We start from the raw sequence: 27,674 nt of genomic DNA on the forward strand, positions 1-27,674 counted from the left end.
CCCTCACACAGATGATAAAGGGTTTTCTCACTGCCTGTGAGAATTAAAGTACAGTTGTCCATTATAGAAGCTTCTTTTTAAAATAGACTGCCATCTTTCATCAAATGTTTCAGCTCTGTGGAAAATAACTTAGGTTTTTTCCTACTTGCAAAAGAAATGTTTCCACTTGAAACCTGTTGGAAATATGGGATAGGCTATATAGTTCCATCAAAGAAAAGCTTATTACTTATTCGCATAGTATATTTCTTTTGTGTCAAGTTGAACAGTGGTATTAAGTGAATGCCCACAAAGCATCTTAAAGGCTAAGGAAGGATTACACTAAAGGCTAAGCTCTGAGACAGGTTTATGCACCTTGCAGGGCACTTTCCTTGGGCTTAACATCTTTTAGCCTATCTGTAGAGGATATCAGAGGGCAAAGTTTCTGTCATGAAATAAGACTAATCAACTTAGTTGAATTTGTATTTAAAGCAAGGTTAAACTGAATTAAGACCATTTTTGAAAGAATTGTCAGATGTATCTTTCAACCTGCAGCCAGAGAAGCTTCTGCAGTTGAAGGCCAGAAAGCCTTTGTATGGTTCTTCCATCTGCAATATCAAAGACAAGAAGTCTTCCTAGAGGATGTAAGTATGTAACTCTACACATTGATTAGTCCAAAATTGAGGCTAGTTACTCTGAGTAAAATGTTTCACATATAAAATAAAAGGACATCTTTATCTTAAAGGAAATGCTTAGGTTTATGTGTAGACTTTACTGGCTATTACTAACAGTATGTGAGCTAATAAATTCCTACCTGACTGAAGTTACTAACGAGTAAAGATGATATACCACTCCTACCAAATAAACACTGCCTGGTCTTAGTTTTTGGAGTTTTTTAAGTGAAAGTAAAATGAAGTTTATTTAAGATAAAGTCAGTTCAAAGTTGTATGTAAATTTACTGTTGTTTTATTATCTTCAAATAGATGAAGTACCTACCTCTATGTATTATTGCTGTATATTTACTATACATTATTATTTTAATGGCCCCCCATTACTACAGATATCTATATTCCAAAAATTGTCATGATGTATGAACCATGAAATGTCAGAGTAGAAAATTTCAGAAAAACATTGAGGAAAAATCAATGATAATCATGAAATAAAATCTATATTGATATTCCTTAATTCATTCTTTAAGACTATCTAACTAAAATACCTACTATTCAGTTCCATTATATGAGTACTGCTAGAATTTCACTTTAGTCTCTACAGATTTATATGTAATGGACTTTGCTTCACAATCTTTTAAAGAAAGTGAACATAATTTATACAAACTGTAGTTGCACATAAATTATATTGAGTCCAGTAGAAATTACATAATTTTGACTTATTTAATGATGTCAAAGGTTTACCTTTTTCTTTACAATATTTGTAATTGTGCCTAGAACCTGACATTTCAAGAAGAGATGGATGGATCTAATGAAAATGAGCTCCAGAGTAAGAAGAAATAAGAAGTGACAGCAGCCAGCACGTAACCCACTGTCTTCAATGCTTTCCAGGGTATGTGCTATGGTGAAATGCAGTTAGAAAAGTACTAAAGCTTATCCCTTTAGGAAAAGTGAAATACATTTTAGCAGCACTGCCAAGTGCTTCAGTATAAACTGTCTTTCTAAATTCTCCCCTGTCCTTGGCAGAGATGGGAAGGGGAGCAAGATATGGAGAGACCCAGGAGAAGGCCTATTTGGGTTGTGCTCAGAGCAGAGTTGGAGGAGATGGGCTACAAAGACCTCTGCAAAACATAAGTAGGAGGAATTACTTTGGAGTTGTTGGGGTACTGCCTAAGAGAAGGCCAACAAAACTTGCAAGAAGCCAGGCCTGAATTGTAAAAATTGCTCTCATTTTAATTTAAGAATTTACATGTATTTATCTTACATTTATTTATCTCAGAACTGTGGAAACATTTAATTCTACTGATCTACTTTTCGCATACAAAAACTTACCAGATACAGCAGTTACTTAAAAATTAATTCATTTTAATGTATGTAATCAGAAAACATGCATCATACATACCATAAATATTCTACATACAATTGCTCAAATCCAGGATTTTCTAAACTCAAATTGCACTGATTTTAATGAATGATCACAGTATAGCCAATAACAGACAAATATAATAAAATTGGCACCTGGCTCCTGGGCACTGGGAAATCATTCCGTGAATATCTGCTGATTTGGCAAGGGCTTTAGTTCATGAAGTTCATGTCTTACTACTACTGCCCTAATCAGTTGAGACAGAATTAGCACTAGGTAAATCGTCTATGTGCTGCCTGGAGGGGTTTGTTGAGGGTAAGAGTCTGAAGACAGAGATTAATGAGTCCTCATCCTCCTAATGTGCTGGGCATCCAGGATTAGAGCTCTGGGTCAGAGAAATCCAGCCTGAATGCAGACCTAAGCACGACTGCACTCCCTCTCTTTGGGATTACCAGACACGCTCTACACTGAAAATTTATATTCCAGCCTGTACTTTTACTTGAGCATTTCATCTGCTACTGCAAAGCGACCTTAGTTTACAATTTGTCTACATGTGTCTAAAATAGAAAGGGGTGCCCCGAAAACATGAAAGTTCGCAAAGACTCATGCTTGATCATATGACTCAGTACCCTCAAAACAATGGTTTTAAGGCAACACAAATTTGGAGTTTCAAGTATCTACCTGGCTGACGAAGGGAAAGATCGGATCAAGCTTAGAACGTTGCCTTAAAAGTATTCTGATTTTATTTGCTTCAAAATTATATTTTGGGCAGTGCAACTATTCTGTATGATACTATAATGGTGGATAAATGCCATTCTACATTTGTCAGAACCATAGAATGTCCAACACTAAGAGAGAATCCACACGTAAACTATGAATTTTGGGTGGCAACGATGCGTCAGTGTAGCTTAACTGATTGTAACAAATGTACACACTGATGCAGGATGTTGATAGTGGGGAAGCTGTGCATGTGTGTGTTGGAGGAGGATATGAAAACTCTCTGTACTGTCCACTCTATTTGGCTGTGAACCTAAAACTTCTCTGAAAAATAAAAGTTAAAACTATGTAATTTAAGGTATGTGCATGATGACAGGCACAAAAGAAACTAGGCAATCGTTTTCTTTAAGGAAAATTTGGGCATCAATCGATATGATAGTGATAAGTAAATAAGTACTACTTCATAAGTGCAAGGATTAAAAGAAACTAGGGAAGCCAAGTGGAGCCCAGAACTGTAACACACAGGAGCTGCAATGACTCATCGTCCTGCCCAGGGACTTCCATGACATGTGGACATTTCTGCAGGTACTCGGAATAGCTTGCATTTTAGATTAAAATTTGGTGGACTGATTAAAAAACAATGAACCACTACCCTGGCATTGCAAAAAGAAAGCAAGCTAGACCCAAGAACCGTGGAATCAAGAACAGATGTGGTACCAAGGATAGCTTTAATGGTACATTAGATAAGACTTGTCCTTTCCCATTGGCCAAATAGCACTGGGTTCTCCCACTTATTTCACATAACTTGTGATTAATGGTAAAAAAAAAAAAAAAATCCTGCTGTTTTGTTGCAGACAATGGACCCTACAGATCCTCATATAGATATGTCTAAGCCTGGCAAACCTGGTATTTCAGAAGGCATTTGTGCCAATTATCTAGTGGAATGACATTAGAAGTCTGCCACATTGCCTCAATAGCACTAGTCACCATTGCTGCCCTACCTTACATCTTCTTGGCCTCCTTCTGAGTTCACCTGCAACCACGGAAGTCATTTCCCATCTGAAGCACCTGCATCTCCCTTTCTCAGTCTGAAGGTTGTCTCCTGCACCACAGGAGCTTGTTGTGTCTAGCTCAAGCATAACCCATAAGCAAAGGAGAACTGTGCCCTCAACCAATGGCCAACAGAAGTTGATGGGCCAACTCTTTGTCCTTCATGAGGACAATTCTGAGATGTGTACCATAGATTTCTTAGAGGGCTCCCAGCAGGGTTGAGCACCAGTTGCCCACAGTGAAAACCCACACATTAATTCACTCACCCTTTATTGACTTTTCCCTTCCTGGTCTTGCTTTTCTACTCCCTCACACGGGCGTCCTGGGATTACCTCCCAAATAAACTACTGTACTTAAGTTCTTGTCTTAGGGCCTCCTTTGGGGATTCCAAAGTGAGACAATCTCATCTCCTTTTGGTGATTCATCTCCACGGCTTTTCCTAAAGGTAACATGTATGAGGAAGAGAGGTGGTGAGCCTCTAAGCAATTCCTGCTCCTCTCTTTCTTCCTTTTTCCTTCTCCTTCTTCCTGACTTGTCTCAGACATCACATAGGATACAAGCTGAGCCATATATATATAATGTTGTTGTTGTTGTTGTTAGAGACAGAGTCTCCCTCTGTTGCCCAGGCTGGAGTGCAGTGGTGCGATCTTGGCTCACTGCCACCTCTGCCTCCTGAGTTCAAGCAATTCCCCTGCCCCAGCATCCCGAGTAGCTGGGACTACAGGTGTCACACCAGGCTAATTTTTGTATTTTTAGTAGAGACGGGGTTTCACCATGTTGGCCGGGCTGGTCTCAAACTCCTGACCTCAGATGATCCACCCACCTCGGCCTCGCAAAGTGCTGGGATTACAGGCGTGAGACACCACACCCAGCCTGAGCTCTATATTTTTTTAAATAGCCTTACTGAGGAAAATTTGATATAAAAGAACTGCACCTATTGAATGTGTACAATTTGGTGAGTTTTGGCATACGCATAATCCATGAAGCCATCACTTAATCAAGGTAACAGACATAGCCAATACTTCCTAAAGTTTTCTTGTGTCCCTTTGTTTTTGTTTGTTTGATTTTGTGGCAAGAACACTCAACATGAAATTTACCCTCTTAACACATTTTGACATGCACAATGGACGAACCTGAAGGATATTATGCTAAGTGAAAAAGCCAGTCACAGCAGGACAAATACTGCGTGATTCTTCTTCTCTGAGGTGTCTAAAATAGTACAACTCATAGAAGCAGAAAATGTTATAATGGTTTCCAGAGGCTAGAGGGAGATGGAAATGGAGAACTGTTGTCCAATGGGTAAAGTTTCTTTTATGCTAGACAAGTAAGTTCTAGATAACTGCTGTACAAAATAGAGCCTATAGGCCAGACGTGGTGGCTCACACGACTAATCCCAGTGCTATGGGAGGCTGAGGTGGGTGAATAACTTGAGGTCAGGAGTTTGAGACCAGCCTGGCCAACATGGCGAAACCCTGTTTCTACTAAAAATACAAAAAAATTAGCCAAGTGTGGTGAGTGCCTGTAAGCCCAGCTACCGAGGAGGCTGAGGCAGGAGAATTGCTTGAACCCAGGAGGCAGAGGTTGCAGTGAGACCAGGATCATGCCATTGCACTCCAGCCTGGGCAAGAGAGTGAGACTCTGTCTCAAAAAAACAAAACAAAACAAAAAACAAAATAGAGCCTGTAACATCAAAAATTCTATCTCACTCGTAAGTTCGAACTTCTGCTAGAGACCATCAATTCACGACACAAATCAAAGTTCAACAATTTTTCAAAATGAAATACCAAGTGGTGTCCCCCATTGTTCTGTTGTAAATGGTCTAGAGGGAAGAAGGCAGCTGTTCACCGAATCTTATGGGGAGCACCTGAGATTTCAAGTTGCAGGGCAGGGTCCTCTCCAGAGTTGTGAGCCCAGCCCACCTCTGACCCAGCCTGTATTCTCTGCTGGCATCCTCCATGGCTTACAGGCACCTAGCAGAGATTTTTATTCTAATCCTGACTGTGTGGTGGTAACTAAACTCTCTGAGGCCACTATCAGAAAGGAAAGTATACTGACCTCACAGAAATACAGTGAAAATAAATGGAGATAAAGAACTTTCATGTGTATGTATGAATGGCAAAAGCTGATGTTAGGTGATCCATGGACTTGGATTTCCAATTTGATCAGTGGGGTTAGGTCTGAAAAAGAAGCTAATAAAGTGATTGTATATTTAAATACCATTATATTTTTAGTATTTGAACCATGTGAACGAATTAACCTCTATTTTAAAAATTAAATCAAACACACAATTTAATCGAATACACACAAGGAAATAAAGGTCACTACTTTGAAAAGCAGAACATTTTCTTCCTAGTATCTTTTTCTTCAAACATAGTTGCAGGTATCTCAGATTTTTAAAAACAATAAGGAAATCCAATTATTTATTTATTTTTAATTTTTAATTTTCATGGGTACATAGGTGTATATACTTACGGGGGCACATGAGATATTTTGATATGGGAATACAGTGCATAATAATCACATCAGGGTAAACGGCCTATCCATCACCTCAAGTATTTATCATTTCTTTGTGTTACAAACAATCCAGTTATACTTATTTTGATTTTTATTTGTTTGTTTGTTTGTTTAATTTATTTATTTTTTGAGACGGAGTCTCACTCTGTCACCCAGGCTGGAGTGCAGTGGCCCGATCTCAGCTCACTGCAAGCTCTGCCTCCCAGGTTCACGCCATTCTCCTGCCTCAGCTTCCTGAGTAGCTGGTACTACAGGCGCCCGCCACCAAACCTGGCTAATTTTTTGTATTTTTAGTAGAGACAGGGTTTCACCATGTTAGCCAGGCTGGTCTTGAACTCCTGACCTCAAACGATCCGCCCGCCTCAGCCTCCCAAAGTGCTGGGATTACAGGCATGAGCCACCGCACCTGGCCCTACAATTAGTTATTTTTAAATGTACAATACATTATTGTTGACTGTAGTCATCTTGCTGTGCTATCAAATACTAGATCTTATTCATTCTAACTGTATTTTTGTACCCATTACCCATCCTCCCTTCCCCCTCCTACCCCACTACCCGTCCCAGGTAACCATTGTTCTACTCTCTGTCTCAGAGCTCTCAGATATTTTAAAAGTGGGAGTTGAGAATGAAAGAGAAGCTAAAATGACCTGTTCAACTAGTACTTGTTTTTATATTTAAAATCATTCAAAGGATATTAAAGAACAAGAAAATGTCAGGAAAAATGTTATCTACTTTAACAGTAGTCCTTTTTTCTGATCACTAGTTTCTGAAGGTAAAGCATATGAATATTTGTATTTATGTAAACTTGGCTATAATTTGATCACTAGTTCTAATTAAATACAGTCTCGTGCAGTCTGTATCCCTTCTAATTAGATATATTTTTAGACATTAAAAATATTCTCCTCCTTCATTTTCTGGTGTTAAATCTTATCAACTAAATAGAAATATTTTTCCAAAGATTGAACATATGGGAGAATTTGTGCATTTGTACCTCTGGAAATGTAAGAATCAAAGTAAGTTGTAAGAAAGGAAGTTGGGGCCAGGCATGGTGGCTCACGCCTGTAATCCCAGCACTTTGGGAGGCTGAAGCGGGTGGATCACCTGCGGTCAGGAGTTCAAGGCCAGCCTGGCCAACATGGTGAAACCCCGTCTCTATTAAAAATACAGAATTAGCCGGGCGTGGTGGCGGGCGCCTGTAATCCCAACTGCCCCGGAGACTGAGGCAGGAGAATGGCTTGAACCCGGGAGGCAGAGGTTGCAGTGAGCCAAGATTGCACCATTGCACTCCAGCCTGCGCAAAAATTGAAACTCCATCTCAAAAAAAAACAACAACAACAAAAAAGAAAGGACGTTGGTATTTCTGGAATCTTGCAAGGCTGGTTTAATTTTATTATTGCTTGTAGTTTGGTACCATATTACCTGTGAACTCTGCAACAAATTCCAAGGGCATACTGATAAAACACTGAGTTCTACAATTATATCTGGGGTTTTTGTGTAACTAAAAGCTTGATGTAGCTAGTCTTCCCAAGTGTTGTGAAAATAAAAAAGGCTTTTATTGTGTTCAAGAAGAATTCAAATAGTTCACAAAAAGTAGAGTTATTTGTTAAAGTGTCTATCTGGTTCTTTTTAGAACTCCATTAGTGGTGAGAGATATTGAAGACAAACCCGGTGATGGCTGTGAACCCTTTATTGACACCAACAGGGCAGCAGACAATCCCACTGATCCCCTCACCATTTGGGCCTCCAACTGTGGACAGGTATTTCTCTTCAATATAATAGTTTGATCAAAGAACAACATGGACAATCATTACATTTTGGAATGATGTTAAGTCCAGTGTTGTTTTATTGCCTAATATTATTTCAGTGAACTGTGGTGCAGTAATTCAAGTCAAGACACCCTGCTGGCCTCACCTCCAAGACATCTGCTGTCATTTCTCCTCTGAGACCTGCTTGACCTACTCACGCAGCAAATAACTAATGAGCACAAACTATATGACAGGCATTGTGCAGGTGCAAACACTGGAGTAATAGTCTTCTAGGGCTGCCATAATAAAATACTGCAGACGGCTGGGCACAGTGGCTCACGCCTGTAATCCCAGCACTTTGGGAGGCCGAGGTGGGCAGATCACAATGTCAGGAGTTTGAGACCAGCCTGACCAACATGGAGAAACCCCATCTCTACTAAAAATACAAAAAATTAGCCAGACGTGGTGGTGCAGGCCTGTAATCCCAGCTACTTGGGAGGCTGAGGCAGGAAAATCGCTTGAACCTAGGAGGTGGAGGTTGTGGTGAGCTGAGATCGTGCCGTTGCACTCCAGCCTGGGCAACAAGAGCGAAACTCCATCTCAAAAAAAATAAATAAATAAAAATAATAAAATACTACATACTGGATGGTTTAAACAACGGAACTTTATTTCGTGGTTCTGGAGCTGGGAGTCCAAGATCAAGGTGCTGCAGGGTTGGTGTCTGGTGAGGTCTCTTTTTCTGGCTTACAGGCAGACACCTGCTCACTGTATCCTCACATAGCCCTTCCTAGTGTGCATTTGCAGAAAGGGATCCCTGGTATCTCTTGTTCTTAAAAGGACACTAGTACTATTGGATTAGGGCCCCACCTTTATAATATCATTTAATCAAAATTACCTCCTTAAAGGCCCTATTCCAAGTACAGTCACATTAGCGGTTAAGGCTTCAACATGCTAATATTTTGGTGGGGAGGGGAAACAAGTCCATAACAACTGGGTATCCTGGATTTCCTGTGAAGAAACAATTCTTTCTTTTCAATAAAAAGTAAATTATAAGTATTTGGGTTGCACACTCTGGAAATAACTTACCTTCCCTTGTTTGTTTGTTTGTTTGTTTTTGTTTAGAATATTTTGACATTCAGGAGAGAAAGCAGAACTCATTTATTCTTGTTTATGGAGTATGAACAATAAAGTGGAACTTCTAGAGACCACTAAAGTTTAGAAAAATAAGTTGTCCACCCAGGTGCTCAAACATTAATCCCAGATGGCAAACCCAACCAAAGTATGTCCATTAAATGAGAAAAGAATTTGTGGTCAGAGTAGACTGTTGGTCATGAAAAATCAGAGCAGTGTTGATTTATTTAAATATTTTTTCCAGACATCCCTGAAACTTTCCTTTCCTGCCTTCTCATTTTGTTGTCAGCTGGGTCAATCCTTCATTAGCAGAGTACTTCCCGATCTTTCCACCATATTTCTCCGTAAACTCATAAAGACTCCAGGACTTTTGTATTTCATCTTGGGAAGAGATGATAGAATCCCATATGGCAATAACAAAATCTCATTGTCTCAGCCATGGAAATTGTGTACTCCAACCTCATTTTACCTATTTTATTTTATATCTTTTTGTTCTCAGAGATGTATTGCCTTCCACTGTAGCTCCAACTGACCCAAGACAGTTTTGCATTCCTTCCCAATTTGGATCCTCTGTTCTACCAAACACAAATATGCCAAATGTGTTGTCCAATCGGATCTACCCAGGTATGAGCAATAGAAGTTTGGCTCTCATCTGTGGAGTCATTTTGAACTGGATGGATGCATTAAGTTTGCCATCATTTTACTGCTAAATTTTGGCAGGACTGTGTGGTGGTTGTCTCTGTAGCCTCTGTAGTCACCACCTAGGTTCAGATCATGGTGCTACCACTGTGTGACTAAGTGTAAGCTGCTTAACTCCTCTAAGTATCAATTTATTCATGAATAACATGAAGAGCTGCAGTATTACTATTTGTCTTACCTTACACATGAGGAACTGATAAAGTTATGAGGAGATTAGATCTGAGAATTAACGGGGCTTAAGGCAGTTTACATGGGCCCGATGGTCATAGTGAGAATTTGGCTTTTATTCTGAGTAAAAAGGGAAGCCATCAAGGGGTTTGAGCAAAAGAGCAACATGGTTTGACTTAAATGTTACCAGAATAATTCTGTCTTCTGAGATGAGGACAAACCTGATGGGATCAAAGTTCTGGGAATAAACTGATGGGAATTAGTGGGCTATTAGAATAGCTAAAAGATTATGACGGCTTGGTCGTGGATGGTGGCAGTAGCAATAATAAAGAGTGGTTAAATCCTGTAATTATTTTGATTGTAGAAACAACAGGATTTTCTCACAGTGTGTATGTGGAAGGTGGAAGAAAGAGATACTGAAAATGACATCAAAAATTTTGGTGCAAGTAGTTGGAAAGATGGAGTCGCTGCTCATTGAGTTGAGGAAGACTGTGGAAGGAACAGAGTTCTTGAGGAGGGAGAGAATCAGAGGCTCAGCTTGCTCACATTACGTCTGAGATGCCCAACAGACACCCAAGCGTCGTGGTCACAAAGGCAGCGGAATTGCAGGGAGAACGTCTGAGGACAACTTGGGGATATACTTTTGGAAGTAATCAGCATATATGAGGCTAGATAAGATCACCTATGGAGAGAGTGCAGATGGAAGAGGTAAAAGGAGCATCTGTGGAACCCACTAACAGAGTCCAGAGATGAGGAAAAGCAAGCAAGGGAGAAGCAAAACAAGTGAGGGGAACCAGTGAGGTAGCAAGAAATCCAGGAGAGCATGGTGACCTGGAGGCCTGGAGGCCTGGAGGCCACTCCCAGGAGTGTGGAATGATTACATCAAGCTAATTACCATATGCCTTATCTCACATATTTATCACCTTTGTTGTTGTTGTTTGTTTGAGATGGAGTTTCACTCTTGTTGCCCAGGCTGGAGTGCAATGGCACAATCTCGGCTCACTGCAGCCTCCACCTCCCTGGTTCAAGCGATTCTCCTGCCTCAGCCTGCCAAGTAGCTGGGATTACAGGTGTGCACCACCACACCCGGCTAAATTTTGTATTATTAGTAGAGACAGGGTTTCACCCTGTTGGCCATGCTGGTCTGGAACTCCTGACCTAAGTCATCCACCTGCCTCGGCCTCCCAAAGTGCTGGGATTACAGGTGTGAGCCACCACGCCCAGCCATATTTAACACTTTTTGTGGTCAGAAGATTTACAGTCATTTTACATTGGACTATTTTAAGGAGAGAGTGAGCAACTGTGTCAAGTGTGCCATCTGCAGAGCAAGTAAGATGAAAACTGAGAATACATCATTAGATCTAGCGCTATGTGGAGGTCATCAGAGATTTTGATGTGAGCAATTTCAGTAGAGTCGTGTTGGTGAAAACATGACTTGTGAGGGCTCAGGAGAGACTGGGAGGTGAGAATTTCCTCAAAATGTTGAAGCTCAAACTGGTGTATCTTCTATCCCCACCAAAACCATATTCATAAGTATATGCTTATCCCTGCTCCACAATTTAAACAACTCTTAATAGATGGGAGCAATGTGAAGGGAAAGCCTGACACAAAAAGAAATAGGATTCACGCCTGGGTCAGGGAAGAGACTGGCCTGCCTGGATTTGAGCATGTTTCTACCACAGGTTACGAATCCATTTAACTGCAACTCTACCACAGGTCACGAATCCATTTAACTGCAACGAGAGCAAGCATCCAAGCAAGGGCCAGATCTGGAACTGGGCCCACCCAGTAAATTGGTTCAAGGACCAAAGGAGACAGTCCAACAGCAGATCCTGGATGGAAGCCACCTGGCAACAATAACCCAGTAATCTGTAGCCCATGATTACAGACAACAGGCCAATAGACTAGTAAAACAGCTGCACTGCAGGCCGGGCATGGTGGCTCATGCCTATAACCCCAGCACTTTGGGAGGCAAAGGCGGGCAGATCACAAGGTCAGAAGTTTGAGACCATCCTGGTCAACATGGTGAAACCCCATCTCTACTAAAAATATGAAAATTAGCCAGGTGTGGTGTCACATGCCTGTAGTCCCAGCTACTTGGGAGGCTGAGGCAGGAGAATCACTTGAACCCAGGAAGGGGAGGTTGCAGTGAGCCGAGACCATGCCATTGCACTCCAGCCTGGACTTACGTCAGGTCTCCAACCTTAAGGCTGAAGTATAAGAGAAAGCACGGGTGAGATAAGGCCTCAGTGCTACAAAAACTGAGCTACTAAGTAAGTTAGCAAAATAGAAACTAAGACAGGGATCTGTTTACAAAACAGGGTTGTTAGGTAGCAGTGAATTATACAACTGAACCAACATTAAGTTTGATATTGCCTATTTGGGAAAGAGAAAGTATAGGAGAAGGTTTCTTGAGACCAGACCTCAGAGGGTTCTAAAATCCAGGCAGTTAGTATTGTGCTCTCTAGACTGGACTTCTCGCACAGACTTTCTCTGTGTCTGTGAGCAGTATGCCATGAATTGGTAGCTTCATGCATGCCAGCTGTCTAAAAGAGAGTATCTCAAAGCCACTGAACTACAAAAAACCTAGAGCTTTACAGTTAGAAGGATTCCTGGTGATCACTGCATCTAACTCCTTGATTTTACAGATAACAAAGAACCTCATTTTTAAAAAAGATCTAGTATGATTTCTTTCAAGATAGATTATTAGTAGCAATTTAATGCACTTTACTGGCTTGGTGTAAAGTGAGTATAAAAATTGTTTCTGGCCGGGTGCGGTGGCTCACGCCTGTAATCCCGGCACTTTGGGAGGCCGAGGTAGGTGGATCACAAGGTCAGGAGATCGAGACCAGCCTGGCCAACATGGTGAAACCCCATCTCTACTAAAAATACAAAAATTAGCTGGGTGTGGTAGCACGCGCCTGTAATCCCAGCTACTCGGGAGGCTGAGGCAAGAGAATTGCTTGAACCTGGGAGGTGGAGGCTGTAGTGAGCCAATATCACACCACTGCACTTTAGCCTGGATGACAGAGTGAGACTCTGTCTCAAAAAAAAAAAAAAAAAAAGGATAGATTGTAAATCTTCTGACCACAAAAAGTGATAAATATGTGAGGTGAGGCATATGGTAATTAGCTTGATTTAATCATTCCACAATGTATACATATATCAAAACATCACATTGTACCCAAAAAATACATATATTTTTAAAAGACCAAAAAAGGCACAGATCACGAGATTCACAAATCACTTCATCTTTTTCCCATTAAAGTATGGCAGGAAAATGCCACCAGTCATGAGACCAACAACTAAAGAACAAAAAATTATCTGGTATTTGTCATGCTATCACCAACGTGACTCTAAGATACCGAACTGCAGTGATCTGATACCATTTCCAAAATTGTGCGCAATTGCTGGTTTGGTTTTTTTTTTTCAGATACTGTTTTACATTGTTATAGTTTATTTTATTATTTTCAAATGCATGTTTGTAATTTATTTCTGGGGTGGGATGGTGGTTTTCTCTTTTAAGGTTGGGGCATTTTACCACCTGAATCCATAAAGGCAGTGGCCAGAAGGAATGAAATGATTCAAAGGCATCATACTGCCAGGTAATTTGGCAATGTTGTTTTATTTATTCTCTATTCATTCACTTGCTCATTTATTCACTTGTTATCTTCATATAACAAATGAATAGATGAATATATATAACAAATAAATACACACACACAAATTACTTACATAAAGTATTTCAGGCAGATTACAAAAAGAAACATAGTCTGCTCTGCCTATGGAGTAGCCATTCTCTATTCCTTTACTTTCTTTAATAAACTTGCTTTCACTTAAAAAAAAAAAAAGAAAGAAAGAAAAAGAAATGAATACAAACATGTATGCAGGTTGGTTAAGGATAAAAGCAAGATTAGAAATCACGGCCGGGCACAGTGGCTCAGGCCTGTAATCCCAGCACTTTGGGAGGCCGAGGTGGGTGGATCATGAGGTCAGGAGTTCAAGACCAGCCTGGCCAAGATGGTGAAACCCCATCTCTACTAAAAATACAAAAAAATTAGCCAGGCGTGGTGGCAGGCGCCTGTAATCCCAGCTACTCAAGAGGCTGAGGCAGAGAATTGCTTGAACTGAGGAGGAGGTAGCAGTGAGCCGAGATTGCGCCACTGTGCTCCAGCCTGGGCAACAGAGTGAGACTCCGTCTCGAACAAATAAAAAGAAATCACACAGTGAAGCTAACAGTAGTATTAGTACACAGATTGCAAAAGACCATCAGTGTCCCATAATTAAAATGCCTACGACTCCTCTGAAATTCATATTGGCATTACTGTCTTAAATGACTTCAATTTTGCGCAAAGATAGGAGCCAAGTTTGCCTGCCTGACTTCAGATTATGCCATCAGAGCTCAGACAACACCCATGTCAGCCCAACAGTGGCCTTCGGCTGTAGTACCCAGGAGAAAGAAAAGTATAACAATGAATAGGGTATGGCCCCAGGGTAAGAGAAGGCAGAGTCAACTTTCTCATCGCTGAACCCAAAGGGGTCCAGTTGAGGACCAAAAAGCAAAGTGAAGTAAGCAAAACTACCGAGTCTTTCCCTCCACTCTTCCCCAGCCACTTGCATTTATTTATAAATACTGAGACTTGCAATGTCTAATTGTCTTTCTTGAATCTCACTAAGATTATTTTGCAGGGTTTGAAAACCTCTTCCCTGTACTTTAGGTTTTTTGAGGATTAATCTCTGGCAAGGAACTAGCTGTGCTGCATAAGCCCCATCCCTGCTAAATTTGCCTCGTCTGTTTAGAGGTAACACTCTAAAGACTGGCCTTTGGACTTCCATTGTGAGACTCAGACAAAGCTTCAGATCTTACTCAAAACTCTCCTTCCCAGTGGCTTTGTGGGGGATTGACGTTTCCACCAAACAAACTTCAGATAAACAGTGTGAGGACTATTTTAGGGAAGGCAAGGGGTCATTAAAATTACATTTATAGTAGTTTTCTTGGGCTGTATAAAATATATTGTTTTGTTTTTAGGACAGAAATGGAAATGTATGCTATTTACCAGCAAAGGAGAATGGAAAAAATTAATCCCAAGGGACTAGCAGGCCTAGGGATACCCGTCCTCTACGGCTCCGGTGTCCCAGCTGCCCCCACTGCCTACCATGGCAGGAGCATGCTCCCTGCCGGTGACCTGCACTTTCACAGAGGCACCCTCAGAAACCTTCAGGGAAACCCCGTGCTAGCGGCAACCGCACCACACTTTGAGGAGAGCTGGGGGCAGAGATGTCGTCGACTCAGGAAAAATACAGGGAATCAAAAAGCTCTAGACAGTGATGCTGAGAGTTCCAAAAGTCAAGCAGAAGAAAAAATCCTAGGTCAGACTCATGCAGTTCCCTATGAAGAGGATCATTATGCAAAAGACCCAGAAATTGAAGCACCCAGCAACCAGAAGTCAAGTGAAACGAATGAAAAGCCAACGACAGCTCTTGCCAACACCTGTGGAGAGCTCGAGCCTACCCATAGGAAACCCTGGGGGTCTCACACCACTACCCTGAAAGCAAAGGTCTGGGACGATGGGAAAGAGGAGGCTTCAGAGCAGATTTTTGCAACCTGTGATGAAAAGAATGGGGTCTGCCCTCCAGTTCCTCGACCATCTCTGCCAGGTGGGTGTCCAGGGGCCAATGGCAGATCCTCATTAACTACAGGTTGCCAAGTCCGTAGGTTACTACATAATAAACTGTAACCATCCTGCCTCTTTTTATCTTTCTTTTTTTTTTTTTTTTTTTTGAGATGGAGTCTCGCTCAGTCACCCAGGCTGGAGTGCAGTGGCACGGTCTCGGCTCACTGCAACCTCCGCCTCCCAGCTTCACGCCATTCTCCTGCCTCAGCCTCCCGAGTAGCTGGGACTACAGGCGCATGCTGCCACGCCCGGCTAATTTTTTTGTATTTTTATTAGAGACCGGGTTTCACCATGTTGGCCAGGATGGTCTCAATCTCCTGACCTCGTGATCCGCCCGCCTCGGCCTCCCAAAGTGCTGGGACTACAGGCGTGAGCCACCGCGCCAGGCTTTATCTTTCTTTTTCTTAATCCTGCTTGGAATTACCTTTTCTTAGCATCATTTTATTCTATCAGTGCTAATAAGCCATATCAGTGAAACTAGCCTCTGTTTATATTTTGCTATATAGAGAATTTTCAACAAAGGCTGAGAAGGTAAATATCTTGGGAAACATAATAGAATTTTAATTTAAGATTTTAATGTAATTTAGTGTTCATTTCTTCAACACAAAGCAGAGAGGCTTCTTGCTTCAAAGTGTGAATTCTGTCTCCCTGGTATTTAAGTATATGAAAAAACAGGCAATTAAGCAGAAGTATTACCTTTCAGTGTCCAATACTGTTGATACTTTCAAATTTAAAAATGTTAACGCACTTCATGCCAGAAACACACACTGAATAGTTTTCTAGAACTCCTTTAGATAAAAAAAAAACATTTTAAGACACAGGGATTGTGAAGGGTATGTAATACAGCCACCATACCAACTGCTTCCCTACAAAGTGTTAATTTGCCATTCTGATGAAAATGTAGCTAAATTCTTGTCTCATCTCGAAAGCATGATAATCACCTATCACAAAAACATAGTAACATTAATCTGGAGAATAGAATCCATGGGGCATTTCTGTTGGAATCTGAGAGAAGCTGGTGCGAACCTGGAACTTGTTTACTTACAATAAATGCTATCAGTAAAGATCTTTTCAGAGAAAGAACAGAAAGGAGGCAGCTGAAGCTTTTAGAAAACATCTCCTAGTAACTCTTACTATCTTGTAAGGAGTTTGCAAATCAAGACCACTCTGGGGTGATAGAATATAAGGAAACTAATGTAACTATACATAAACCTGTATGTATTTTATGCCACAATTTCTTTCCATTTTAAAGGAACACTTGCACTGGTTACAACTGGGGGGAGTCTTTCTTTGGATGAAGATATTCAGAAGTGGACCGTGGATGATGTGCACAGCTTCATTAGCAGCCTTCCAGGTTGTTCAGACTATGCTCAGGTGACTTAATGTTTAAGTATTTCCATACAAGAAAAACAGTTTGAAATATCTTTCCTGCATAATGAATTAGGTCAAACTTGCATTGTGCCTCCAGAAAGGATTCCTACTAATCTCTCTTTTTTATGCCAATATCTACCCTGGGACAGGTCTCTGATTAGTGGAACTTGGGTCATACACCCACACCCCAGCATCAGGGGAGGCTGGGAAAGCCATTATCTGTCTTTAGCTTCTTTCCTATCAAGACTCCTAAGAAGTAGGAATTCCCCCAAAATTCGAAGAAGATTCAGAAGTTGAACATCCAAAAAGAATGGGAAATAATGACTGCATTCCCTACTTATCCACATAGCAAACATTTTTGGAGCACAGACTTCTGGGTGAGAAGTTTTAGGTTACTCACTGTAAGTAACAGGAATATATACTTCATTCTAAAAAGAACAAGAAGGCAATATCTGAAAAGTAGGAAATTCATTATTTTAAATTCTGTATTTATGCTGGGACAATATATAAAAATGCATACAACATATTCAATCTGGCATAAAATACCATTTTAAAAAACTATAATGCACTATCAGGGCAGTTAGAAATAAAACTAGCCTCACTAATATTGAAAAATTTGTGACAAAAGTCATAGGTTGGTAAAATTTTGAAGTTTATGTCAATGCTACATTTTCATGCATATAGTTTACTTTTTTGAGTTATTTAATAATACAATTCTAAGCAATAAAGTGCCTACTAAATCTAGTATCATTTTTGGTTTGCATGTTAAAGAAAAGAAAGCAAGAAAAGGACATTAAGATTTAACTACATCATAATTAATTGATACTAGAGCTGATTATTTTCCAGATCTGTTTTGTGAAATGTTTGTCTACAGTGAGATACTGTTAACTCTTTTTCTTTTTATTATTATTATTTTATAGTTCAGTTTATGGGACTTATGGAAAAGCTATATAGAGTAGTTACTAAGCATATAGCTTCCAAAGCCAGAAAGTACAAATTCAAATCCTGGCTTTTCTATTTTCTGGCTGTGTGACCTAGGACAAGTTGCCTGTCTTCTCTGTGCCTCAGTTGTTTTATCCATAAAATGAAGATAATCATAATAATACATTTTCAGAGGATTTTTGTGAGCATTAGAGTGCATGGCACCTTGTAAGTACTCAATAAACATGAATTTCATCATTATACCCAAGAGACGGCCAAACCTCAAGTTACTTATGAAGCAAGTTGTATTCTTCAAGTCACCCATTTTTGTCTTTTGCACAACCTGATAAAAAGTTTTTGGCCTACTCTACCCTGTTCAATGGTTATAACCTTATTTTTAAAAATTAGTCATTAGTCATGGGTAAGCCACTTTTTAAATTTATCTATACCACTTCAAGTGCCATGTCAACCACGGGTTCAATTAAGTTGCTAAATTCTGATAACAACCAGAAGAGCAACACTTATTTAATAAGCATGTGATTGCTGAGATCTGGCACATCGAATTTGAACTCTGATTATTCTTAGTGATCCATAGTCAGAAAAGTGCAATTTATAATAATAGCTCTTGTAATAAATAATATTACATGCTTTTCATAGTTTAAAATCCCAAATGTCCCCTTATGGGTACACAGAAGTCACACAAACATGAGTACTCCAAACCCTGCTCACTCATTATCTCTCACTGACAGGATGTCAGTGCCCTCTTCCCCACCCCAAGAAGTGGTACCAATTATTTCTAGATGTGTCTCAAATTTGTTTAGGATCAAGTCCTGCTTTAGTTTCCCCATTAAAGTATACTCCCTCCAAGTGACAGCAGGTGGCATCAACTGAAAGATGTCACTGCTCTGCTGTGCCTGCCCCCAGCTATGCTCTGTGATGTTATTTTATGCTCTGGATGCAACAGCCCTGAAGCAGCACTGCTTGTACCCCACTCTCACAAGGACGCTTGTCTAAAATGTCCCATCAGGTGTTACTCATAGTTACTCATAGCCCCTTTCTTTTTTTTTTTTTTTTGTTTGAGATGGAGTCTTGCTCTGTCGCCCAGGCTGGAGCGCAGTGGCATCATCTCTGCTCACCACAACCTCTGCCTCCTGGGTTCAAGTGATTCTCCTGCCTCAGCCTCCCAAGTAGCTGGGACTATAGGTGCACACCACCACGCCTGGCTAATTTTTTGTATTTTTAGTAAAGACAGAGTTTCCTCGTGTTGGCCAGGCTGGTCTCGAACTCCTGACCTCAAGTTCCGCCCACCTCGGCCTCCCAAAGTGCTGGGATTACAGGCATGAGCCACCACACCCAGCCCCATAGCCCCTTTCTTTAAATGAGTTGGACCAAGGTGCTGAGATTAGCTGTCGTTAAACCCACTGTCCCCCAACTATCCTCTTACTCCCCATCTCTGCCTTAGGTGCCTACTCAGCAACTTCTCACCACTCACCTCCTGTAGGTAGAAAAAGAAATTCAGCAGAAAAAAAATAACAACTAGAACCCAAAGCCCCGAGTGCAAATGAACTCTTTTAAATAGGTGTAGAGAAAGGATTGGTGGCTCAGCTGTTAAGGAACATTCAGGAGAGCCTGCAACATATTTTGTTCCAGGTAAATGTCTAGTTCAGAGGACTGAGCAGATAAAATATCCTCTCTCTAAAAAGAACTGAAATTACTGAAAATATGTGCACATTTATATCATCACACATGGCCCAAACTGCTAGGTGAGAAACAAAGATGTCGCTCGTACATCTGAGCGACAGGGACATGTCTGTGTCCTCGCCCCAGGCCCTGAGTACATCCACCATGGCTGAGGGTTAGATCCTCACACATTTCAGTCCCCTGGCTGCCAACCTACCTCTGCTTGAAAATTTATCCACGTGGTTCCTCCTTTGGATGCTCACAAATTGTCAGGTGCGCAGTACCACACCCAGCTAATTTTTTTTAAAGAGATGGGGGTCTACTATGTTGCCCAGGCTTGTCTCAAACTCCTGGGCTCAAGTGATCCTCCAGCCTTAGCCTCCCAAGTAACTGAGATTACAGGTGTGAGCCACCACACCTGGCTCTTTAATTTATATTAGCCATTTTCTATATATTAGCCATTTTCTATAATTTGCTTAATTAAAATAGGAAAATAAATAATTACTTAATGCAGTTTGTGGGGGGACGGCTGGCTTAGCGCTGAGAGAGGTGGCCAGGGAGTGGTGGGAGCTGCAGTGGTGGTGGCAGTGGCTGGGGTGATAAGCGCAGCCTGGGGCTGCCCCTCCTTGGGGGCCATGCTGCATTGCACTGCGTGGGCAGCCACGAGCAAGCCTAGGGCCCAACGGGAACTGTGGAAGGTGCATCCACAAATGGACCAATGTGTGTAATGATGGAATCTCCTTACTAACCGTTAGCACCGGCTCTCCTTGATAAGTGAGCCAGAGAGTGGGTCGGGGGAGAGGAAAAGAGGTCGACATGAAGCTAAAGCAGAGAGTCATGCTGTTAGCAATTCTTGTCATCTTTATCTTCACCAAAGTTTTCCTGATTGACGACTTAGATACATCAACTGCCAAGCGGCGTTTCACCACTTGATCACCTGAGGGCTTTTCACCAAATGATGACTGGCTAGTGGATGGAGCTGTCACCCAAGTTGGACCACACGTTGCAGTCTTCCTAGGAGATTGCAGCCCAGTGGGTGGTTCCCCAGGAAGTGTACTGTGAAGAGACACCAGAGCTGGGGGCAATCATGCATGCCATGGCCACCAAGCAAATTATTAAAGCTGATGTGGGTTATAAAGGGACACAGCTGAAAGCCTTACTGATCCTTGAAAGGGAACAGAAAGTTGTTTTCGAACCTAAGTAGTATAGCCGAGACTATGTAGTGGAAGGGAACCATATGCCGGTTATGATACACACAATGCAGAGGTAGCAGCCTTTCACTTGGACAGGATTGTGGGTGTCCCAGAGCACTGTTGATGGTGGGCAGATTTGTTCATCTTCAGACAGAGTTCAAGCCTGTTACCATGGAGCAGCTGTTGAGCCCCTTCCTAACTGTAGGAAACAATACTTCTTTTTATGGGAAATGTTATTACTACCGAGAAACAGAATCAGCTTGTGCCGATGGAGACACAATGGAAAAATCTGTCACACTTTGGCTTCCAGATGTGTGGCCTCTCCAGAAACACTGACATCCGTGGGCCAGGACTTACTGAAAAGGCAAATTGGCCAGGTGGGAGTATGATGAGAGCTACTGTGAGGCTGTGAAGAAAACGTCCCTTTATGACTCTGGCCTGTGCCGCTTGGACACCATTAACACAGCTGTCTTTGATTACCTGATGGACAATGCTGACTGCCATTACTATAAGAACTTTCAAGATAATGAGGGTGCCAGTATGCTCATCCTTCTTGATAACGACAAAAGCTTTGGGAACCCCCTGCTGGATGAAAGAAGCATTCTTTCCCCCCTCTATCAGTGTGGCATCACTCAGGTTTCTACCTGGAACAAACGGAACTACCTAAAGAACGGTGTGCTGAAGTCTACCTTAAAATCTGCCATGGCCCATGACCCCCTCTACCCAGTGCTCTCTGATCCTTGTCTGGACACCATGGACCAGTGGCTCCTGAGTGTCCTGGCCACCATGGAGCAGTGCACTGACCAGTTTGGGATGGACACTGTATGGTGGAAGACACAATGCTTTCTCCCACTTGTAATTCTCAACACAAAATAAGTGAAATTTCTTTTTACAAAGATAGAGAAGCAGCACAGTCAATTCCAAATGGTATGAGATAGATTGGAAATGGCCAGCAGCAAGTTCTGGTGACAGGGGACAGGGCAGCCTTGGATGTCTTTGGCGTTTTCCGTAGTAGAAACTAAAGAAAAGACCACAAGTTTCAGAGCATGGAAGTGTTCCTGCTGAATCACCTTCTGAATCCCTGAGCAATTGCCCATTCTAGCAATAGGCATCATAGTTGGTCAGTCTTAATTCCCAGGCCAAAGGACAATCAGACATTTGCATAGATGAATACCGGAATTGGCTCTGGAGTGTGTGTTTTGAGTTGAACATTTCAGTCCTTTCTCCACACTGGTGCATTTTGTGGAAAAAAATATATAAACATACAAAACTAAAATCTGTTAGAACACAAGGTTCCCAGTACAGGAGCTTTCCAAGAAGATTCTACTTTTTAGCTGGTCCTGAGTCATGCCCTCTGAGGCACGGAGCACAGAGTGGAAACAAGACCAATGTGGTTCCTCTTCTTGTGGCACTCATAGTCCAGAAGAGGGGCACCAGTGAGCGATCCCACATCCATACGAGCGCGTTGCGAAAGGTGGGTACAGAGCATGGTGGGAACACATATGAAGGACTCATGGCCTCCTAAAGGAAGAGGCCTCTAAAGGGAGACCTGAAAGTCAAGAGGAGAGGTGAGGCAGGAGGGAGATAAAGGAGGAATTTCCAGGTGAGGGCCAGAGCCAGAGAAAACTTTAATATGGTTGGGACTTTGAGAGTAGTTCCCAGTGCTACAGAGGGCCAGGGCCAAAGTGAGAGAGGTGAGGACAGCAAGACGAGACTGGAGAGGTGGACAGGGCCAGGTCACAGAGCCCTGAAGACCCAGTGAAGGATTGTGACTTTATCCTGGAGGCAGTCAGGTTTTAAGTAGGAAGCAGCATGGTTAGCTTTATATTGCAGAAAGGTCACTCAGGTTGCTTTTATGAAAACAAGTTGAAGAGGACAAGACAGAGGGGAAGCCTCTTCCGATGAGCAATAATGGAGCTCTATCCAGGGCGGGAGCAGTGGGGGCAGGTGGATAAGAACACAACCTACAGGAGGCAGGGCAAGATGGCCAAAAAGAAGCCTCCACCGATAGTCCTCCCTTCCGGAACACCACGTGGAGCAACAATCCACACAAAAAAAATCCATCTTCATAAGAACGAAAAATCAGATGAGCAATCACAGTACCTGGTTTTAACTTCATGTTACTGAAAGAGACACTGAAGGGGGTAGGAAAGATAGTCTGGAATTGCCCACACCATCCCTCTGCCATCCCCCAGAAGTGACCGCGTGGTATGGAGACAGAATCTGTGCTTTTGTGGGTGGGGGAACACGGTAATTGTGGGACTCTGCATTGGAACTCAATGCTGCCCGGTCACAGCACAATGAAAACTATGTAAGAGGCCAAATTGGCACGATTTAGCTTCTGAGTTAAAGATACATGTTAGGGAGCCTTCAGCATATACAGCCCATCATTAAAGCTGAGCAAAGCTGAAATGAATCAGGAAGACCAAAGGGACCTGAGTCAGAAGCCTAAGAAACCCTAACCTATAAAAATGGACAAAGAAACAAGAGCTGGCAGAGGTGACCTTGAAGGAGAGAACAGGGGTACCCAGGAGGGAGCAGCCTCATGACAGAAAGGAAGAGCAAGCACTGTTCATGAAGGCACAGTCAACAATGTCAGATGCAGCCAGGAACTTCAGAAATAGAACAACTGCAAAATGTCTGCATGTTTGGTGGGACAGAGGCACCCGGAAGCCTGAGGAAAGCAGGCTTAATGGAATGGTCGGGGCAGAGCTCAGATTCCCTGAGACTGCAGAATGACTGGGAAATGAGAACGTGAAAGCAGGGAGCATCGAAACCCTCTGGAGAAATCTGGCTGTGAAGGGAGTGAGAGACATGAGGCAGCATTTGGAAATGGAGTTTGAGTATTTTCATTATTTTTGTTTGTTTAATGATGGTGGAGACTTATTTAAATCCCAATGGGAAAGAGCCAGCAGAAGAGGAGAGACTGAAGAGAAAAGAGGGAATTATCTATCCCCTCTGGAAGTGGGAGGGGTGAGGACCCACAGTATATGTGGAGAGATCGTCTTTAAATGGTGGAGAGACCTCTTTTCCATTGTATCGTGACAGTGGGAGAAAATAAAGGTTTTTGATTCATTGGTCAGAATTAGAGGGAGTTCTTATCTACTGGTTTTTGTTTTCTGGGTTTTTTTTTTTGGTTTTTTTGTTTGTTTGTTTGTTTGTTTTTGTTTTTTTAGTTAGGAAGCGCTATGATCTACTGAAAATGAGGGAAGGCTCTGCCTACAAAGTCTAAAGTTTGAGGAGGGTGGAGATAGCTTGAAATAGAAGGGAGAGAAAGCTCAACAGTGAATATAGAAGGATTTCCGGGCAAGTTGAAGTTGAAAATCATGAAATTACGGTCCTATCAATCTGCCTAGATTTTGTATCCCTCTATCTGCCTGGAATCTTTGTCCACCAGCAGCCTTCCTGGCTTTCAGAGAAAGGAAGGCATGCCATGTCCACTACAGTTTCAGGACTAGCAGACCTGCTGGAAAGGTCCTGTAGGGAAAGTTCTCAGCAGCATTTCCCTCTCCTCCCTTTACCATGCATCTAAGGCATGGCCAGTGGATACCACATCTGTAAATGTGAGACATGAAATTTATCTGTAACAGGTTTTACCCACATCCCTTTACTTAGAGCATTTACTCATTCATTCATTTCTCCAGCAATATTTATTGTACATCTTCTTACCATATGCCAGCCTCTGTATTAGGGGTACATTGGTCAATGAAACACAGACCTGGCCCTCAAATAATCACTATTCCTGGTTGGAATTGAGTTCTATAAACAGAGAATTACAGTTGATTACAAAGGTTATTAAGGAGCACAAGCAATGTGCTACTGAGCACAGAAAAGAGAGCAACTAAAAAAAGGTTTTACAAATTTTTCTGTCATCCTCAAGCAGTCTTAATGTTTTCTCCAAAACTAAAATATCTAGGTGGTAAAAGAATTTTTTTAAAAAAAGACATTCAGACAGAGTTAACACCTTTTGTATTTATGAAGGTATTTAAAGATCATGCAATTGATGGAGAAACTTTGCCATTACTCACAGAAGAGCATCTTCGAGGCACTATGGGATTAAAGCTAGGGCCGGCACTAAAAATTCAATCCCAGGTATGGTGATTTTATATAATTAATTATGTATTAATGGCATGAAGCTTAATACAAATATGTTACTTTTATCTTGTAATATAAATAATACTTATTTAACTTCTTTATTGTTTTCCCTCTGTTGTTGAGGACATAATAGAAGTGAGGGACCCTGAAAACATTGGATGGGATGGTGGTACACATTCCTAGATATAACTGGGAAGATGATAAGCAGGGATGCACTGGTAAATGTTTAACAAGTAGTTATCTTTGAAAACAAAATGAGCCCCAATTTGTAGCATCTCCAATTTCTGTGGTGTAAATTACTCCCACTGTGACTGAGAAACTCCCACGGTCACTGAATACTGTCATCCTCCGAGAAATCATCATCCCACTCGGGAGTGCTGCCCTCCTCGCTCCAGGCCCATGACACTTGGGGGTGACTATCCTGAAATGGGAAGAGATGCACAGCAGCGCCCCACTTTAGAGTATTTCTACCAGATACAATCTCAGATATAATAGGTGTAAATAACGTCAAGAGTAGAAGTAATAATAATAGTAAAATAATTAGGTAAAAACAATTAAAAAGTGATGAGCTTTAAGCATGTATTACTTTTGTTGTACATAATTTATTTAATACGATGCTTTGACTTAATTTTTAATAATGATGTATTTAACAACTGGCTTGCAAACTTCCTAAACATTTAATAATTGGCTCTTGTGAGTTAGCCAACCCCAGCACTCCACTTCTCACTACCTCCACCACTCCATCCTAGTCTCAGGCACCATTGTCTCTCATTGGATGACTGTATTGGCCTTCTTTTTTTTAAATTTTAATTTTTATTTTAAGTTATGGAGTACATGTGCAGGTTTGTTGCGTAGGTAAACGTGTGCCATGGTGGTTTGCTGCACCTATCAACCCATCACCTAGGTATTAAGCCCAGCATGCATTAGCTATTTATCCTGATGCTCTCCCTCCCCACATCCCAACCCCTGACAGGCCTCAGTGTGTGTTGTTCCCCTCCCTGTGTCCATGTGTTCTCATTATTCAGCTCCCACTTATAAGTGAGAACATGCGGTGTTTGGTTTTCTGTTCCTGCATTAGTTTGCTGAGGATAATGGCTTCCAGCTCCATCCGTGTCCCTGCAAAGGACATGATCTTGTTCCTTTTTATGGCTGCATAGTATTCCATGGTGTATATGTACCATATTTTCTTTGTCCAGTCTATCACTGATGGGCATTTGGGTTGATTCCATGTCTTTGCTATTGTGAATAGTGCTGCAATGAACATATGTGTGCATTTATCTTTGTAATAGAATGATTTATATTCCTTTGGGTAAATAGCCAGTAATGGGATTGCTGGGTCAAATGGTATTTCTGGTTCTAAATCTTTGAGAAATCATGCATTGGCCTTCTAACTGCTCTCCCTGCTTCTTCCCTTGCCCACCCAGAGTTGATTCACAAAACAGTAAAAGTGGTCCTTTTAATATATAAGATGGATCGTGTCACTTTTCTGCTCAAGATTCTAAAATAGCTCCCCACTGCCTTCAGAGCCAAAGCCAAAGACCTATGTCATTTGTGCTGCTCCTCACATGCCACCACCATTACCATCCTGACCTCACCATCCACTTTTCTCCCCCTCAGTAATTCCACTATTGCTCAGCTGCCCAGGTTAGAGCCACCTTGATACCCTGTTTTACATCTGTAAACACTATGATTCTGAGAGAAAGAAAAAGCCCACCACATCCTACAATTGTGAACCCCACAACCATATATTAATAGACGCTCCATGCCTGAAATTACCTCAGCCTCTCTGCAATGTGTGTTTAATGCTGAGTTAATGAAAAAAATTCATAGAATTAGTTACTATATACAAATTATTTTGTCTTAAAAGGTATCTCAGCATGTGGGAAGTATGTTCTACAAGAAAACTCTTTCATTTCCTATGAGACAAGCATTTGATCAACCAGCAGATACATCCCCTCTTCTGGATTCTAATTCCTGGAGTGATACAATGAGCATTTTTTGTCCCCAGGATACAATAATTCCTAAAGGAATTGAGCGAGATAGTATGAGAAACTAAAAGCCCTCAAGGAGGAGGAATAGTCTTAGCCAGTTTTCCAAAGAGCCTAGGATATTGCAAAGGATGTGTGAGGATTTCCCAAGACTGGATGGAGAATGAGGAGAGAAAGTCAGCCTTCCTGGGGCTGTCATGGAGGAGACTTGCCCAAGGGGCTTCCCTGCCAGGGCTGAATGACCCCAGCACCAAATGACTGGAGATGCATCCGTAGGAGCAAATGCTAATGAAGGGGAGATTTACAAACATCAAGAAAGCTGCAGATGGATGTTTCCATGAAGAAATCTCTGAAGAAACCAAAAGAGCTGAAACTGAAAAAAAAGAGCTCCCTCCCTTTCTTCACTCATTTTCCATTCCCAAACCCTGAAAGAGATAAAGGCAACCCAATGAAACCACAGAGAGGCAGAAGAGAACGGGCAGAAGTACAGAACAGAAATGGAGAAGCTGACCACGACTCCACCTTTTCTCATTCCAGATTTCCAGCGTGAAGCAGGCCCAAGCTAGGGAAGGTGAGAAGCTTTAACCTTAAATTTTCAAGTTTTGGCCGGGCGCAGTGGCTCACGCCTGTAATCCCAACACTTTGGGAGGCTGAGGCGGGTGGATCATGAGGTCAGGAGATCAAGACCAGCTTGGCCAACATGGTGAAACCCCGTCTCTA

At 41.8% G+C, this 27,674-nt stretch overlaps 1 protein-coding gene and 1 pseudogene across 2 annotated transcripts; both read left to right on the forward strand.

The window, feature by feature from the left end:
* Nucleotides 1-370: 370 nt before the first annotated feature.
* Nucleotides 371-27,674, forward strand: SAMD7 (sterile alpha motif domain containing 7). Of its 2 annotated transcripts, none has more exons than XM_002814271.4 (9): nt 371-620; nt 4,145-4,244; nt 7,919-8,045; nt 9,664-9,788; nt 13,558-13,636; nt 15,061-15,689; nt 16,959-17,080; nt 24,853-24,963; nt 26,834-27,674. In XM_002814271.4, exons 3-9 carry the CDS (start codon nt 7,960-7,962, stop codon nt 27,020-27,022), a joined length of 1,341 nt encoding a protein of 446 aa, XP_002814317.4. In that variant the 5' UTR covers nt 371-620; nt 4,145-4,244; nt 7,919-7,959; the 3' UTR covers nt 27,023-27,674. The 2 variants fall into 2 exon arrangements, with proteins under 2 accessions (XP_002814317.4, XP_002814316.4); XM_002814270.4 differs by having other exon boundaries at nt 4,145-4,219.
* On the forward strand, nt 20,495-21,747 carry LOC103890302 (glycosaminoglycan xylosylkinase-like; annotated as a pseudogene).

Source organism: Pongo abelii, chromosome 2 (assembly GCF_028885655.2).
Source record: "Pongo abelii isolate AG06213 chromosome 2, NHGRI_mPonAbe1-v2.0_pri, whole genome shotgun sequence".
NCBI lineage: Eukaryota > Metazoa > Chordata > Mammalia > Primates > Hominidae > Pongo > Pongo abelii.

Coding starts and splice junctions, on each gene's coding strand:
- SAMD7 (XM_002814271.4), top strand. CDS start 7,960: ATGGCTGTGAACCCTTTATTGACACCAACAGGGCAGCAGACAATCCCA. Junction 13,637..15,060: donor CAAAGGCATCATACTGCCAG/GTAATTTGGCAA, acceptor TTTTGTTTTTAG/GACAGAAATGGAAATGTATG. Junction 24,964..26,833: donor CACTAAAAATTCAATCCCAG/GTATGGTGATTT, acceptor TTGTCTTAAAAG/GTATCTCAGCATGTGGGAAG.